The 17,350-nt window shown below is 47.7% G+C and overlaps 1 protein-coding gene across 1 annotated transcript; it reads left to right on the forward strand.

The window, feature by feature from the left end:
• Window positions 1-1,939: 1,939 nt before the first annotated feature.
• On the forward strand, window positions 1,940-15,112 carry OVGP1 (oviductal glycoprotein 1). The gene is given in 11 exon segments (XM_035020275.1): window positions 1,940-1,944; window positions 3,339-3,749; window positions 4,748-4,804; window positions 5,021-5,186; window positions 5,694-5,818; window positions 7,272-7,380; window positions 7,476-7,661; window positions 9,220-9,336; window positions 13,308-13,443; window positions 14,409-14,921; window positions 14,924-15,112. Coding segments are annotated over 11 exon segments (1,977 nt in total). The 3' UTR covers window positions 15,076-15,112.
• The last annotated feature ends 2,238 nt before the right edge of the window (window positions 15,113-17,350 follow it).

Here is a 17,350-nt window from a genome sequence, read left to right on the forward strand (position 1 = left end):
GAGTCAGAACCCAAGCCCTGGGGAACCACTGTAGTGTCTATAGTTTACAGAACAGGAAGAGAAAGGGATGCAGAGACCTCTTAACAAGAATTAGGTGACTCAGGCTAGGAATTGGGAAGTAAGAGCATGGTCATTAGTGTTAGAAACCACACCAGGGGTAACGTAACCAGTGGTACAAGTTGTTGCCTGGCCTGATCCAGTGTTTCTATCAGGAGGCTTAACTATCTCCTGATTCAGGTTACTCTCAGCCCAAGGAATGGAGTGTGGCATTGAGCATGCAGGTGGGACTCAGGTGGCCCCAGTGATGGTGCAGGGTAAGAACTGGATCTCAAGTCTGTTTAGCAACAAAACTCATGTTTTCCCCATTGCCCCTATCCAAGAGAGATGAGACACATACTTCCAAGAGGGAGACCTACACTAGCTCTTGAGGGTGTGATCAGTCTGTTCACTAGACTAGAAGCTCTGTGAGAGCAGAAACTCTTGCTTACCATTGTATCCAGAGTGCCTAGCAGGGCCTGGCACATGCTCGATGAATATTTGTTGAATACTTAAAGGAAGACAAAGATGGATGAACAAATGGAGACACAGTCTCTTTTAGGTGGGGTATTCCATCAGGCTTGCCTAGAGTTTTACGGAAATATCCTTTGCCTAAACATTCTATACCATTTAATGTTTTTGTTCCATGATATCTAAGCAATCTTCTGATTAAAAAAGTGATTGTCTAGTTTCTTCCTACTGGAAGGGGAATGCAAATTCAACCACCAGTCCTTGTATTTCCCGGTGTCATTTATTATGTTGACATCTGGTTAGTACCTCAGTGACACGTGGACTAGGTGAACTACCAGTCTCTGAGAAGATGGGCATCCGATTTCTGGTCCTCCATGATTGAGATTCAGACCCTGAAATATGGGACCTACTCATGATCTGAGGTCCTCTGTAGCAGGAAGAGAAAACGGATGGATCATAAAAGTATCTGGCTACAGATCTGTTTTGTTTATCCTTCATATTGTTGTATTTTATTTTATTTTAAAGATTTTATTTATTTGACAGAGAGATAGGGAGAGCAGGAACAGAAGCAGGGGGAGTGGGAGAGGGAGAAGCAGGCCTCCCGCAGAGCAGGGAGCCCAATGCGGGGCTCGATCCCAGGACCCTGGGATCATGACCTGAGCCGAAGGCAGACGCTTAACGATTGAGCCACCCAGGCGCCCCATGTTGTTGTATTTTAAAAACACTGGCTCTCAGGTATCCAGAATTATATGCCTTATGTTCCTTAGGTTCATAACACATTCTCAGCACTGGCTCATATACTGGCTCAAACATTGTTCACCCACACAAAGATTCAGAGTTTTGTCTTCTCTTAAGAAATTGAGAGATCGGGACACCTGGGTGGCTCAGTCGGTTAAGCATCTGCCTTCGGCTCAGGTCATGATCCCAGGGTCCTGGGATCAAGTACCGCATCAGGCTCCCTGCTCAGTGGGGATCCTGCTTCTCCCTCTGCCTGCCGCTCCCCCTGCTTGTGCTCTCTCTCTCTCTCTCTCTCTCTGTCTCTCTGACAAAGAAAGGAAGGAAGGAAGGAAGAAGGAAATTGACGGATCTTTCAACATGGATCTATTTCACTACATGGTAACCATTAGTGGCTACTCGGAGTGCTGTCCCTGTTCATACCAATCTCTATTGTCTCCTGACCAAGAGGCTTCATGTTAGTTTGTGTGTATCACTGGGCTTGAACTGCTGTTCTAATAAAGTGGAGAGTGAGCTGTTATATTGTGTCCACTTCACCCATTTATGTTACCTATCTGGCAAGTGTCAGCATGTGAGTTTGAGAACCCCACTCCGTGGCATCCTTAGTAACAGCTACCATTCACTGAGCCCTTATTACATGCGAAGTCCTGAACTAACAGTTTTTCATACATTATCTTTTTAATTCCTATAAAACCTTATGAGGTGAGTATGAGCTGTTATCATCATTTTACAAGTGCGGAAGCCGAAGCTCAAAGATCTAAGTAATGCCCACGACTATAAAACTTCTAACCGATGACACTGAGATTCAAACCTTGGCCTACCTAGGTCCAAAGCTGGGACTTCTAAACTTTGTATTACACTGCTTCCCTAACCAATAACCTGGTAACAGTAGAATTACTGCCTCCATGCAGTGTTTACTGCTCATACTCAGTCCATGGAGGGCAAACCCCAGGAACAGGGCTGAGTACTGCGTTGCCCTCGCCATGGCCCTTGGCAGACACCCACTGTGTGCCAGGGTCAGACTGAGCTATTGCTTTGTTGGCTCTGAGAGCTACAGCTCGGCTGGAGAGGGAGGATGGGAGGTGCTGGGGTCACTGTGACTCGGGCAGCAGCCCATTCATCACTGGCCCTGGTTTTGTGTGTGTGTGGCCAGGCTATGCCAGCGCTGTCCCAGGGCTGTCCCAGAGCTCCTATAAAGGGGCTCGAGCCCTAGCCTCGCCGCTCTCAGACCTCTGAGATGGGCAGGTTGTTGCTGTGGATTGGTGAGTGTGGCAGGTCCCGGCCCCCGTGACGTCACTCAGTCCAGGAGATACCAGGCTTCCTATGTTTGTCACCTCTCGAGTGCCTGAGAAGCAGCCAGGGATTTGGGGGCTGGATTAGGTGGAAGTGGGACAGGACATAGTGAAGGGCCGGAGGGGCCCTGGCAGGAGAGATCTGAGCAGTGGTCCTCCACTCCAGCTATCCATTAAATATCTTTATGCCCAATTCCACCTTGGACCAGTGATATCAGAATCTCTAGGGGAGGAGAACATCACTGCTTTTTATACTTGGAGCCAGGGTAAGAACCACTAGCCTAGAGCTTTGGCTGGGACTTCTAAGTCATCCTTGTCCCTGTGCTAAGCATGGGTGTATCCACGTGGTGTTTGTTGGGGTAAATAGGAGCTTCGATAGATCTGGCAACACCGGCTCAACTTAGAGAAGAGGAAGCCAGTGAACGCAGCGAGTCTCCATGTGTGTGTCTGTGTCTGACTATGGGGCCCAGTTGGTGGGTGCACTGGAGGACTGGAGGCGGGGCTGGGGCATGTTGCTCTGGGTGAGCATGGGAATCTGAGTGTGATTCCATCCTTTGTTTCCTGCAGGGCTGGTTCTTGTGCTGAAACAGCGCGATGGTAAGGAAATCCTGTCTTCCTCTCCAGATCCAGGGAGCTTCTCTGGCTGAGAGGTGCTCCGTGTGGTGTGTCCCCTGGAGCCCTTCCCTGCCTGGGCTCCTGTGTCCAGCATCATTGATCCGCTGCAGTTCAGCGGAGGATTTTCCGTCCTGCCACTTGTGTCGCTTTGTGTGCCAGGATCCAGGCTTGAGGATCCATTCTGAACAGGATTCCCATAAGGCATTCTTTTCCCCCTGGGGCCTCAGCAGTAGGGGTGGCAGGGGGACCAGACCTCAGGGTCGCTTTGGGCTCTGTTTGCGTGGGGAATGTTCTGGTGGCCCGGCCCCTTGGACTGTGTTCATGGTGCTCTGTGGAAGCTGAGCTCCATCCCCTCCTTTGGTCTCTGCCAGCTAATGTGTGTCCTCCCTTGCCAGGCGCTGCCCACAAACTGGTGTGTTATTTTACCAGCTGGGCACAGGGTCGCCCCAGCCCTGCCTCCATCTTGCCCCGGGACCTGGACCCCTTTCTCTGCACCCACCTGATATTTGCCTTTGCCTCAATGAACAACAATCAGATTGTTGCTAAGGATCCCCAGGATGAGAAAATTATCTACCCAGAGTTCAACAAGCTCAAGCAGAGGTGTGTTCATATTGCATGTGGGGATCATTTTTTTTTTTTTCAGGTTTTACAGACGGAAGAAAATTAATCCTCTTTCTCTTGTTACTCATCAACTTTCTTCTGATTCTTCTGGTCCTAGCCGCCTCTCAAGTGGGACCCAGGAGCATCCCTGCCTGAGAACTCCCTGTTGAATAACACCCCGAGCTAATTCTTGCCTCCTTGCCCTTGTGAGGCCTTTGTTGCCTCTGCCTGGTAACCCCCAACTCATCCTTCAAGCCAGTGGGGTGGAGTTCACGTACTAATGCTGTTAGAATGCTTCAAGGAGAGCCTGCACATCACAAATGCTAGTATCTTTATTACCATTTGTCACCTGCAACCCCCAGCCAATGAGCTCCCTAAGGGAAGGAGCAGGGTCTCCAATATGTTTGTATACCAGCAGCTGGGTGAGTGCCTTGCACAGAGCTAGTGCTCACTAAGTGCTTGCTTAAGTATTCCTATCCCCACAACTCCTGGGTTCTCTCCCTGTCCAAGGGGAGGTCTGTCTCTGCGTGAATGGTTATAGATGGCCAAGGTAAAAATCCTTGTCACTAGATCACAAGCTCCCTGAGAGCAGGGAGCTTGTCTCTTTCACTCTCTGTTGTATCTTGATCAAGCACCTAAAGCAATCAACCGCACATAGTAATTGCTCAATAAATACTTGTCGATTAAGAAAACAGTGAAAAGAAACATTTTAGACTACTTCTTTCTTTTCCTTTATGTGGGAGCATCATGGGGATGTGGGGGAATTTTGTGGACTTTGGACAGCCTGGGGGGGGGGTCCTGGGTTGTGAAGACCCATGGGTTGATTGTTCTCCCCTCTTTTCCTTTTTTTCCTTCCCTGTGCTTTGCTCTGCTCTTCTCTCTCCCTCCCTCCACCTGCCTTCCCCTTTCACTTCCTCCCTCCCCCTCTACTTTCCACCGTTCCCCAGGGACCCACTGGAGTGGGGCCCCAGCTTACCTCCCTCTATCCCACATCACAGGAACAGGGAGCTGAGAACACTGCTGTCCATTGGTGGGTGGAACTTTGGCACATCCAGGTGAGACTCTGCAGCCCCTCCCTCTGCTTGAATTCCCCATCACCGCCAGGTATTTAGCTCCCAGTGCTGGGAGGGGCTTCTAAGAAGGGTTGACCTAACTTCCTTTCCCCCAGCCATACCTGTGTGCCCTCCACAGGGCACGAACCAAGGGGCTTTGTGGAGGTTGTGGTTCTGCAGAAAGCCCTCCTTACTCGCCTCACCCTGGGTCTCCTGCAGGTTCACCACTATGCTGTCCACGTTATCCAACCGGGAAAGGTTTATTGGTTCGGTTGTATCCCTCCTGAGGAGACATAAGTTTGATGGTCTGGACCTCTTCTTCTTGTACCCTGGACTGAGAGGCAGCCCCAAGAGTGACCGGTGGACTTTTCTCCTCTTAATTGAAGTAAGGCCAAGTCTGGCAGCTCCAGGATCCAGCAGTGATTCTACTTTTATCATATCTGGGCTCATGGCATAGGAGGAGCAGAAGGCCAGGGACGGGGACGGGGCAGGGGAGTGGTAGCAGAATGTTCTTTTACTACCATCATCTTAGAAGGGTCAGGCCAAAGAGCAGGAGTCTTGTGGCTCTTTTTCTTGGTCACATCCAGGTCCTGTTCCAGTCCTGCAGCCCAAGTAATGCTTCCTCTGTGCAGCGGCCTGGCCCACCTCAGGCAGGCAGTCTGCAGCTTGTGCTCCTGACCCTGTCTGGCACCCCTCTACCCCTCTGTTAAGTCACTTACCACGGTGGCTCAAGGCCACCTCTCTCACGAGCCTGGGGGCAGGGCCTGTGTCTGCCTCACCTCTGTGTCCCCAGAGCCTGGCTCAGGGGGCTCTGTAAATGAAGCTTTCCTGGCTGATCCTTCTTTCCCTGACTGTTTGGTCTGGGTCTCTGTGTCTGCCTCTTTCTTGGTAGGAGCTCCTGTTTGCCTTCCAGCAGGAGGCCACGCTCACCATGCGTCCGCGGTTGCTGCTTTCTGCGGCTGTCTCTGGGGATCCGCACATCATTCAAACAGCTTATGATGTGCGCCTTCTGGGAAGGTGAGACGGTGCTGCCTGGTGGGGCAGGACGTTGGAGGGAAGGAGGCCGGTCATGCTCAGAAGGGCAGCACCCCGCTCAAGCCCCGCCCTTGAGTTCTCCACGTACAGGTGCTAGTTGGGGGCGGACTGCTGAGGGGCATGGGTGGGGACGAAGGTTAGCTCCACATAGCCTGGGCTTTCTTTAGGAGATCAGAAGTGGTGTCCCCACAATCACGTCATCTTGGGTAGGGCGTTCTGCAAAGCCCTTTGCTGGGGCTCACGGGAAAGCGTCCCACGGGCCTGGCCTCTGCCATGCCAAGGGACAGCGGTAGACATACCCTGTGCGGCCCATGGCTGGCATCAGAGGCAGATGATTAATCAACGCCTGCCACAAATACAAAAATAGGCACGCGCAGCCAGGCCTAGCTTTCTGAGCACGGGTGTCTGTGCAGAAGTTACAAAGCCGAACAAAGAAGAGCTCGTAACTCACTCACTCTGGCCATGCCAGCTCTGGGCTAATTTTCTCCAACCTCAAGAATGGAGTTTTTACAGATGAGGAGCTGAGGCCAACGCGGAACGGAAGAGGGGATGGGGTGTTTCTGCGTGTGATCACACCAGGGGGCCGGGGTTCAGTGTCAGGGCAGAAGGGGAGAGGCCCCGTGGGGCATAGAGTTCGCCATCTTTGGTCTTAATAGCAGGCAGGACTGAGGGAGTCCCACCGTCCACCGGCTGGGTGACCTTAGGCAGGTTAGTGAGCCTGTCAGAGCCTCAATGTCTTCCACTCTAAAATGGAGACGGCTGTGGCACTGAGCCATTGGCCACGTTAAAATTACATGATGGAATCCTTGTACACCTTTATGCCTGTGACCCGGTAAGTGCTTACTGACACTGGTTCATTCTGAAAGTGCTCTGGAAGACGTGGTTTCACTGGTGCCTTGAATAGTGGAAGGACAGAAGCTCTTTAGCTGCTGTGCGTACTGCCTTCCTCATGACAATTTACGCAACCTGTTAGCACTTGCATCAGGCACGAATGTGTTTCTTTTTTAAAATTATTTTAGAAAGTTGTATGTATTTATTTGAGAGAGAGAGAGCGCGAGTGTGAGTACGAGCAGGGGGAAGGGGCAGAGGGAGAAAAGCAGACTCCCCGATGTGGGCCTTGATCCCAGGACCCCAAGATCATGACCTGAGCTGAAGACAGATGCTCAACCGGCTCAGCCACCCAGGCGCCCTACGAATGTGTTTTCTTGTCTGACTCCTGCCTACCTCCATGGAAGCTCTCAGGATGGCATGGGACCTGAGGCACGGCTGTCCCTGACTAGCAGTTTGCTGCGGTGGCACATCTCAAGTCAATGACGCAGACGGGCAGGCAGCTTGGGTGGCCAGGGCACAGCTAGTTAGCCAGTTAGTCCTCTGGTGATCTGACTTGAAAATCTAGTTAGCCGAATCTGCGTATGTCCTCCTCTCGCCCTCACAGACTCCTGGATTTCATCAACGTCTTGTCTTATGACTTTCATGGAAGTTGGGAAAAGTTCACAGGGCACAATAGCCCCCTGTTCTCTCTGTCTGGAGACCCCAGCTCTTCGGTAAGGAATGATCTCAAGGGGCCCAGACACCTGCCCTGAGCCCAGGCCATTGGCCCTCAGTAACACGGAGAGGTTTGTGTTCTTCCTACCTGCAGGCATATGCCATGAATTACTGGCGTAAGCTGGGGGCACCCCCAGAGAAGCTCCTCATGGGATTCCCCACCTACGGACGTACCTTTCGCCTTCTCAAAGCCTCTAAGAATGGACTGCAGGCCAAAGCTGTGGGACCTGCGTCTCCGGGAAAGTACACCAAGCAAGCTGGCTTCTTGGCTTATTATGAGGTGACAGGAATAGGGAAGTCTGTCTATTAGTTAGGGCTTCTCCATCCTTTAACAGAGCAAGAGCAAAGACAACCAGGCAGAGGCAAGGGTGAGGGCTGGAGACAGGACAATGAAGTGGTTTACTAGCTCAAGAGAAATCCACTCTCTGAGATATTTCCTTTTTCTTCAGGAGAAGGTATTTGAGTCCCTCATAAGGGATGAGGGGCTGGGTAGAGTCTAAGTGGAGGGGGGACCCCTCAAAAGAATCTTAACTGTTATACAAGTCAATCCTGACTTACTACTATCTGGCCTAAATAAAAATAATTAATACCTGAAATATTTATAATTTCAAACATTTGCAAAAATGAAAGAATAGTGTAACCTCCTCTCCCCCTCCCCCACTACCACCTGCCCCTCACCAGCCTCAGTCACTAACCACTCCTGGCCAATCTTGTTTCATCTTCGATCCCCGACTCCCCTCTCTCCCACTACTAGATTATTTTGAAGCAATTCCAAGACATTCCCTCCTACAGATTCTTTCTTCTTCCCGCAGTTCCATTCCCTTATTCTCCATCTCATCAAAGCTCGCTACTGAATGGAGAAAAGAGACACGGACTCAGGAGGCTATAAAACACAAGAGAGGACAACAAGAGGCACGGGGGTGTGGCTTAGGGATTGGAAAGGTCTCAGGGAGCAGAGCTTTGGAGCATAGGAAGAATCCTGGTGGGCAGGAATGACAAGAGGGAAGGGTCTCGGAGGCAAAGGACAGCAGTTACTGAGGCACATGGTGTGTGTGGGTGCTGTAGGTAGGAGTGGAGGCGCAGGGTCTCCCCGGTCTCTGCTCTCTGCTGGCTGGCTGGAGATGTTATCCTGCTAAGCCAGTGACGTCATAGTGGAAATTGTGTTCTTGAAAGACATTATAGGCCAAAGAGATGTTGATAGAACCTTTAAAGAAGCAAAAAGAGGAAGAAAGGAAAGAAAAAAAGCCTCATACGTGAGCTTCTGCTACTAGCTGGAATGCTTCGACTTCTATGTGGCGTGTGGTTTCTAGCACGAGGCTGGGCACCTAGTAGACACTCAGCTGCGCGACTGATTGTAACAACCCAGTTCTCCCTACCTTTGAGAACTTTAAATTTATTAGAGGTTCACAAGCTAGTTTGGTAACTACCAAGACTGGGCCCTTCATGCTGATTGCTAATGAAGAGAGGAGAGGTTTGTTTATGGTAACTCTTTGGAAAAGATACATGTTTGGTCAAGGTCCGATAGGTTACCATTAGTAGTTTGGCATTGTCATTATTTAGCAAAGCCTGGTTTGGTTTCTAAGGATGTCAGCCACTCCTTGGTTCTCTCTCTCTTTCTATCACGGACATTAGAGAAAGGAACATGTTCTAGTAGGAATTTGTTCAGGAAAGAGAGAAGGTCTTGTGTGAGTGGCTTCCCACTCCCTCTTTGGTCTGTCTCTTCTCACTCCCTGGTGAGGGATCCTTTGGATTCTTCACCACTGGGAAAAGAGCAGTGTGCCTGCTGGTGTTTCTCTCCATGGCACTTCCCAGAACTAATCTGGTGATCCTCCTGGCAGATATGCTCCTTTCTCCAGAGAGCAACAAAGCGCTGGATTGATTTTCAGCATGTTCCATATGCCTACAAGGGGAAGGAGTGGGTTGGCTATGACGATGCCACCAGCTTCAATTACAAGGTAAGACCTTGGTCCTTTCTTGCTCCAGCATATAGTTTCCTTCTGGCTCCCATGAGGCTCTTATCTGTACAGTGTGTGTGTGTGCGTGTGTATGTGTGCATGCATGTGTGTGCGTGTCCTGGGTGGAGGATAAAGAGGTGAGGTTGACTAGATCAGGTGAGTCTCGGGCATACCTGACCTACCTGGGGTTTCCTAATCGCATCTATCCAACACTCTCCTTTTGAAGAGAAGGAATCTCGGTGTTGAGGGGAGAAGTGACTTCTCTCAGTTTACACAGATTTTTGGCAAGTTTCTTCTTTTCTGTTTGGACCAGATAATTCCATAACAGATAAATACAATATGAGGTAGATCATGTTAAACGCTCCATGAATATCACTGATATGTGTCGGGATAGGAGAGTCAGGGAGGGCTTCCTGAGGGAGGTGAGCAGCAGGAGGAAGTAATGACATGGGGAGAGGTTCAGTGGGGACTGAAAACTCATTCAAAGTACGTACAAAGAATTTGGGTGGGGCAGAGAATTTTTGTAAAGTGTAAGAGAAGGCAATAAAGTACCAGCCAGTTTATAGAGGGACTTGAATGCTGGTGAAGGTGTTTGGACCTCTTCTTGCAGGCATTTTAACACAAAATCAGGTTTCTTTCTTTCTTTTTTTTCCTAATTTTATTTTATTATGTTATGTTAGTCACCATACAATACATCATTAGTTTTTGATGTGGTGATCCACGATTCATTGTTTTCGTATAACACCCAGTGCTCCATGCAGAACGTGCCCTCTTTAATACCCATCACCAGGCTAACTCATCCCCCCACCCCCCTCCCCTCTAGAACCCTCAGTTTGTTTCTCAGAGTCCATAGTCTCTCATGGTTCATCTCCCCCTCTGAGTCCCCCCCTTCATTTTTCCCTTCCTTCTCCTAATGTCCTCCATGCTATTCCTTATGTTCCACAAATAAGTGATGATAATTGACTTCTCTGCTTATTTACTTAGCATAATCTCCTCCAGTCCATCCATGTTGATGTAAAAGTTGGGTATTCATCCTTTCTGATGGCTGAGTAATATTCCATTGCATATATATACCCCATCTTCTTTATCCATTCATCTGTTGAAGGGCATCTTGGCTCTTTTCACAGTTTGGATATTGCAGACTTTGCTGCTATATTCAGAACATTCCACCCTAAAACAACAGAATACTCATTCTTCTCAAGTGCACATGGAACTTTCTCCAGAATAGACAACATACTGGGTCACAAATCAGGTCTCAACTGATACCAAAAGATTGAGATTATTCCCTACATATTCTCAGACCATAATGCTTTTAAACTGGAACTCAATCACAAGAAAAAATTTGTCGGAAATTCAAACACTTGGAAGCAAAATCAGGTTTCTGACCAGCCATATGACCTGCAAGTTTGAAACCTTTAGAACCTAACTCTGATCACCCCCTCGCCCTGTGCAAGCAATGTTGAATGAAGGTGAGCGGAGCCGGTTTCTATAGTGAATTCCAACAGAAATGACATGCTTTGGTGATTTCCAAACCTGCCTCTGCTTTGGAATCACCTGAGACTTGATAAACGTAGAAGGTCTTGGCTCCACCCCCGAATATTCAGCCCGTCTTAGAAAGAATCTGGAAACTGTTCTTAGTATGGCCCCATGTGATCCTGCTGTAACCAGTTTGGCATTTTGGAAGCTCTGAGGAACACAGAGGTGTGCAGGGAAGATAATGAGGGTCTGGACCAGGTGGTTGGAAGAAGAGGTAATTTTTGAATGAGTAATTGTCAGGACTTGGCAACTTCCTGGATATCGGGGCTTATTAGAAGTCACATCTCCTCTATTATAGGTGATGGAGAAGCACAGGTGTTGGCTGTTCTTTGGGGGAAGTTTGGGGTAGAAAGCATCAGAGGGCAGAATCCAGTGTGTACCTCCTCCGTGCATGTCACTGAGTGAAGCCCGCTGTGGGGAGAGAGGTAAAGAGCATGGCTTTCAACCTCCAGGATCTTCCTCTGGTTTGGGACCAGAAGACACAAACAGAAAAATTCAATGACTCAATGGAATTACCCAGTTGGATGGAATTAAAAATATGACCCACAGGACACGGGAGAGGGCATTGACCTACGTGTTGGGGGAGGCCTGAGGCCAGCCAGGAATGGTGTCCTCGCTTTAAGGGGCCGTCACTGTGCCTTGCAGAGCTACAGGGAGACAGAGCCTTGTGTGAGGGTGATCAAAGGATTTCATCACAGAATCCCAGAGCTGAAAGAAACCTCAGAGATCGTCATTAGGAGATAATTATCCATGGATTTCTCAGTGTTCCTGAACTGTCTGGGCATCCTGAGCAAAGGAAGCAGACCAGCTCTAATAAAAATAGGAACCTACCTTTCCCCCTCCCCCAGGCCTTTGCTGACGTTCAGAGATGTAGAGGTCCCCTCCCCAGAGAGGACTTGTCTACATTCCAGTGAAGCTCTCAATCTCTCCGGAGGGGACGAGGGTCTGATTTGCCTTCCTGCACATGCAGGTGGCTATCTGGCCTTCGCTGTGTCATTCTTTGGGCAACTGGGGCATGAGGACTAAAGTCAAGGTGCTATTTGACTGTTCTGTTGCTGTGAGTAATAATGGTCTGTTCTCTGATCCAGAGATTGTGCATGTGCGTGCACGCGTACACATAAAACTGGCAGTCTAACCTGTTTGTTTGTAAGCAGGATAAAAACTCGGAATCTTCACAGTTTCAGCTGAACTCTAATTGGGTCCCTATTTTACATTTGGGGAAAGCAAATCCCAGAAAGGAGCCAACTGACTTGGCCAAGTCATGCAGCTATGTGGATGTGATGGAGTCTGTCTTTTCCATCACCCGTGACAGAGAACACTAGCAAAGTTGTAATAGGACCTGGATTTGAGTCTAAACCCTGCCACGTCATTATATCTGAGGTTTTAGAAATCATGGAAAAAAGCCTTTATTTTCTTATCTGTGAATGTAGTTTATCTCTTCTTTATAGCATCCCTGTGAGATAAGTTATATGGAAGTGATTTTAAAGTAATATAGCAATATCTATGATTTAGAGTGATGATAACGGTGATTAGCATTGGGATCTTACTGAAACAGTTTTTAATATTTATGAACATTTACTAGGTACAAGTTATCTCTCCAAGTATTTTACAGGTAGGAACTCTTTTTTTTTTTTTAATCCAGTTTTAAAATTGTGGCAAAATATACATAACATAAAATTTGCCATTTAACACATTTTAGGCATCCAGTTCAGTAGCGCATTCATACCACCTTGCATCTCCAGAACTTTCTCATCTTCCCAGACTGCCCCTTCCCCCTCTTCCCCAGCCCATGGTAATCACCACTCTGCTTTCCATTTATACAAACGTGACTACTCCAAGTACTCCCTGTGAGTGGAATCATACAGTAGTTGTCCTTTCGTGACTGGCTTCTTTCACTCAGTGTGTAATGTCTTTGAGCTCCATCCGTGCTGTAGCATGTACATGTACGAATTCTTTGGACCCTAAAAATGTTGGAAATGTTACTATTCCTTTTTTACAAATGAGGCAACTAAGACACATAAGGTTTTGTTGTTATAGTTGTTTTTAAAGATTTTATTTATTTATTTGAGAGAGAGAGAGCAGGAGAGAGAGAGAGAGAGCTCGCACAAGCAGGGGGGAGGGGCAGAGGGAGAGGGAGAAGCAGGCTTCTCGCCAAGCAGGGAGCCTGATGCGGGGCTCAATCCCGGGACCCTGGGATCATGACCTGAGCCGAAGGCAGATGCTTAGCCGACTGACCCACCCAGGCACCCAAAGACACATGAGGTTTGTGTGACCTTTTCAAGAACCCTCAGCTAGGAAGTGGTTAGAGGCTGGATTCAAACACAGGCTTTCCTGCTCCTGTAGTGTTTCCTGAGGGTCTGTCTTTGGTGTTTTGCCATTGTACCCAGTCTGGGGGATGCCCAGCATAGCAGGTTGACTGACTACTACTTTTTCAGGCAATGTTCATAAAGAGAGAGCATTTTGGGGGAGCCATGGTGTGGACGTTGGACCTGGATGACGCCAAGGGCGCTTTCTGTGGCACTGGCCCTTTCCCCCTTGTCAAGAAGTTGAATAGTCTCCTGGTGCAGACTGGTGAGTAGCTATGGCCTGGAACTGGGGTTGGAAGTTGTATAACCAGGCTCTGGCTGGGTCCCTTCTGTTAGATGCGAAGGCTTTGGTGAGGCAGCATGACAATGAGGGAAGAGAATAAGCTTTGATGTCAGGCCAGTCCATTTTCTTAGTTTAGAGGCGTGCTCCATGTGACCCCTCTGAGCTTTGGTTTCCCTATCTGTGAAACAGGAATGATCCTTATACTTATGACATTATTACAAGAACTAAATGAGATAAGGAGTGAAAACTACTGGCTCATAGTTAGTGTTCAATATATGCCAGTTTATTTCTCTGTTGCTTCCTCCTGTTTTCATGGGACAAGGGCCAGAAAAGGAAGCCAGATTTCTTTTGACATCTCTTTGATGTTTAGGAGATGGAACCTAGCATGCTTGAACTGAAACATTCTTTGAGATGGTTTATAACCATCATTTTACAGACCAAGAAACTGAGGCTCAGAAAGCTAACACTGCTAGGCAGGGGCAGAGATGGGACTCCAACCCAGTTCTTTACAAAATGCTGTCTAGAGTGGCCTCCTTGCCCCTTGGCATTCCTGGTGCCTCCTACAATGGGGGACACAGGAGGTTTCTGTTATTAGGCCTTGGGGACAGCAAGGTCTTGCTGAATGTGCAATCAGTGAGGTCAAAGTGAGGCCTTAAGCATAGAAAACTGGCAGGCTTCCCGGGGTCATTCACCAGAAATGTAGTAAATGTAAATGTGCTGAGTGCCCATAGGTGTCTGGGGTCCCGTTAACGTGATGAAGTGAAGGAGCAGGGCTTCCATGCAGTGGGGTTTTATCTATGCCCTCAAGTGGGTGTATTATGAAATCCTTCAACTCTGGATTTTGGGAGTAGGTACTTCAGCCCTGGAGTGGTTGTAGTCCTGCCAGTAATTAATAGGATGGGAAGGAAGTCGTAGGAGTCTCATCCTGTTCCAATGATTTTCTCTAGAGGTCAGCTCAACTCCTTCACCAAAATTTTGGCTCTCAACTGCTATGAATTCTGAAAGACCAACTATAACCAAAGCGTTGACCACTGACATGAGGATTTCATTCCCAGGAGGAAAGTCTCTGACCATTAATTCCCGTAGTAAGTCTCAAAATATGACTACAAGGCCCAGAGGTGGGATTGTGACCCCTAGGAGGGAAACTAAGTCCTTTGGAAAGCCCACTGTAGCTCTGGAAGGGAGGACTGAGACTCTTGGAGAGACCATGACCCATGGAGAGACGACTATGATTCCTAATGATCGTTGGACCTCTAAAGGGAAGATCATGCCCCTTGGAAAGAGGGCTGTAGTCCCTGAAATGATGACTGTCCCCTCTGGAAAGATGACAGTCACTCCTGATGGGCAGACCAAGACTCTAGAAGAGAATTTGACTTCTGAGGTGGACACTGATCCCCCGTTGGATTATATTGTTCTTCAGATGGAAGCCAAAAGCAGGAGGCCATCCTCAGGGCCTGTCATCTAGCCCCAGGACACATTCCTCCTGCTTTTGACAACCCCTGTGTTCCCATTAATGGAAATGATTCCTCTGTCAACTCGATGACCCTTCCAACAAGCGCTCTTTCTCTAAAAAAAGAAAACCCAGAAAATTCTGCTGTGGGTCAAGGAGCCTAAGCTCTATTGAAGGCAGAAGCTGGGGAAAGCCCTCGTCTTTTCTTATAGGCCCCTGACAGGAGCTGCTTTTACCTAGACATTTATAAACCATTCATGGGTACAAGCAGGCCCCAAAGCCAGTGAAATCATCTCTTTTCTGTTGAATAAACTGGAAACACAAGAATTCATCTGAGTTCTCTGGAGTTCTTTTCTTGAAATGACCTGTGCAATGCAATTGTCAGCATCTGCCTTTCAAGTTCACTTTCCCCTACTGCTTTTTTTGGAAGGAGGGAGTTTGTGTCTAGCTTGTGTCGACGTTTTCCAATGTGGATTATGTGTTTCCCTCTCTGCCTTGCACAACTACTCCCCTCACGGGTGGTCTGAGACAGAATCTCTTCCAGCACAGTTTCCCATTCTCCTTTTATTTCACTCCAGTGTAACATTTGCTCCCATGAATATATCAGAACTCCTCTTGCCAAGGTCACTGGTGATGCCCATGCTGTTCACTGCAGTGGCCAAGTGTCAGTTCCAACCTTCCTTGAGACAGCAGCCGCACTGACACACTTGGTCACTTTGTCCTCCTTGACACACTTTCTTCACGGTGCTTCCAGCTTTTGTTTTTACCTGACTGGTCGTTCCTTCACAGTGTTCTATGCTGATTTCTCCTTTCATTCGTGATCGCTTAATGCCGGGGAGCTCCAAGTCTCTTCTCTGGGTCTCTTTTCTTCTATATTTATGTTTACACTCTTGGTGTTGTCATCCAAACACATCAGTTAAACAGTAGCTCTAATGTTGTCAAGAGAACAAAAGCACAAAAGAATATCTATAGTATGCTATCTTTTGCATAAGAAAAAAGGGGACAGAAAATACACGTGTCTGCTCATTTGTGCACGAGTACTACAGAGAGGATAAATATGGAAATAATGAGATTGGTACCTGTAGGAGTTGAGTGAAGATGGGGTGGAAAAAATGGGAGACTGGGGACAGGGTACCAGGGAAGGAGGGATTGATACTTACCCGAGTACTCATATGTGTGTAATTCTCACTTTTAGAACCATGAAAATGCTTCACATGACCCACAAAATAAATAAAATCAACTCAAAATTGAAATACAAAGAGTAACAAATGTGGGTGCCTGGGTGGCTCAGTTGGTTAAGCGACTGCCTTCGGCTCAGGTCATGATCCTGGAGTCCCAGGATCGAGTCCTGCATCGGGCTCCTTGCTCAGCAGGGAGTCTGCTTCTCCCTCTGACCCTCCCCCTCTCTCACGTGCTCTCTCTCTCTCTCAAATAAATAAATAAAATCTTAAAAAAAAAAAGAGTAACAAACGTATTTAACTATATTAAAATACAGAAACAACATAATCACATTGAAGGAATTAGGGAAGGAAAGAACGAATCTTAGCAGCTTTGGAAAATAGCATTTTGCCTCTATATTGAAAGGCTAAAGACAAAAGGAACTATGGACAAATACGGTACTCTAGCAAATTTGCTTTTTATAGTTACATAGGTTAGCAATTCTGAAACTGCTTTATGTGTATTCCAGAATTAAACACAGAAGGAAACATACTGTGGATAAGAAGAGCCGTGTTTCTCACAGTCAGAGAAATAGTTATAGATAGGGAAAAAGGAAAGGCAGGAATGAACCCTGGGGTGTTGGATTCAGAAGTAACAGCAGGAAATCATGGTTTTAAAAATATATATGGATTGGTTGATATAGAAATGGATATAGAAATATGTGTATCCATAAATATATTTCCTGCTTTCACCGCTGGAAAGGGCTAGAGCAATGACATCCTAATAGACCCAGTACCTTGAAGAAAATGTCCCTGAGCACCCCTTGAATAACTGGGGATGGAAGCCTCTGTATCTTGCTACCTTCTCCCCTCTCCTAGTGGATAATTCTGAGTGATGATTCTGAGTGGACAACGCTGTGCTGAGCACAGTGGGTGATATTCCAGGACCCAGATGTCTACAAGACTTTAAACGCTAGTGGGAGAGAAAAGACAAGTAGTCAAATGATTTATTTCTGATAAAAACGAGTGGTTGTTTATCTCTGATAAGAACGAGTGCTTCACAGACATGTCATCTCATGCTGAGGAAGCAGACTCAGAGAGCTTAGGTACTAATGTCTTGCTGCAAAGACAACTTGGTAAGCGCAGTAAGAGAGCCTGCCGTGTTAAGGGATTGACAAGAGGTCAGAGGCACAGATGTGTGATGGACAAGTCCTTGGAATAGATGACAGGTTGGAGGGGGGTGGACAAGGAGGCAGGACACAGCCTCAAGGACATGATTGAT

Source organism: Mirounga leonina, unplaced genomic scaffold, assembly GCF_011800145.1.
Source record: "Mirounga leonina isolate KUSES-001 unplaced genomic scaffold, KU_Mleo_1.0 Mir_173, whole genome shotgun sequence".
Lineage (NCBI taxonomy): Eukaryota > Metazoa > Chordata > Mammalia > Carnivora > Phocidae > Mirounga > Mirounga leonina.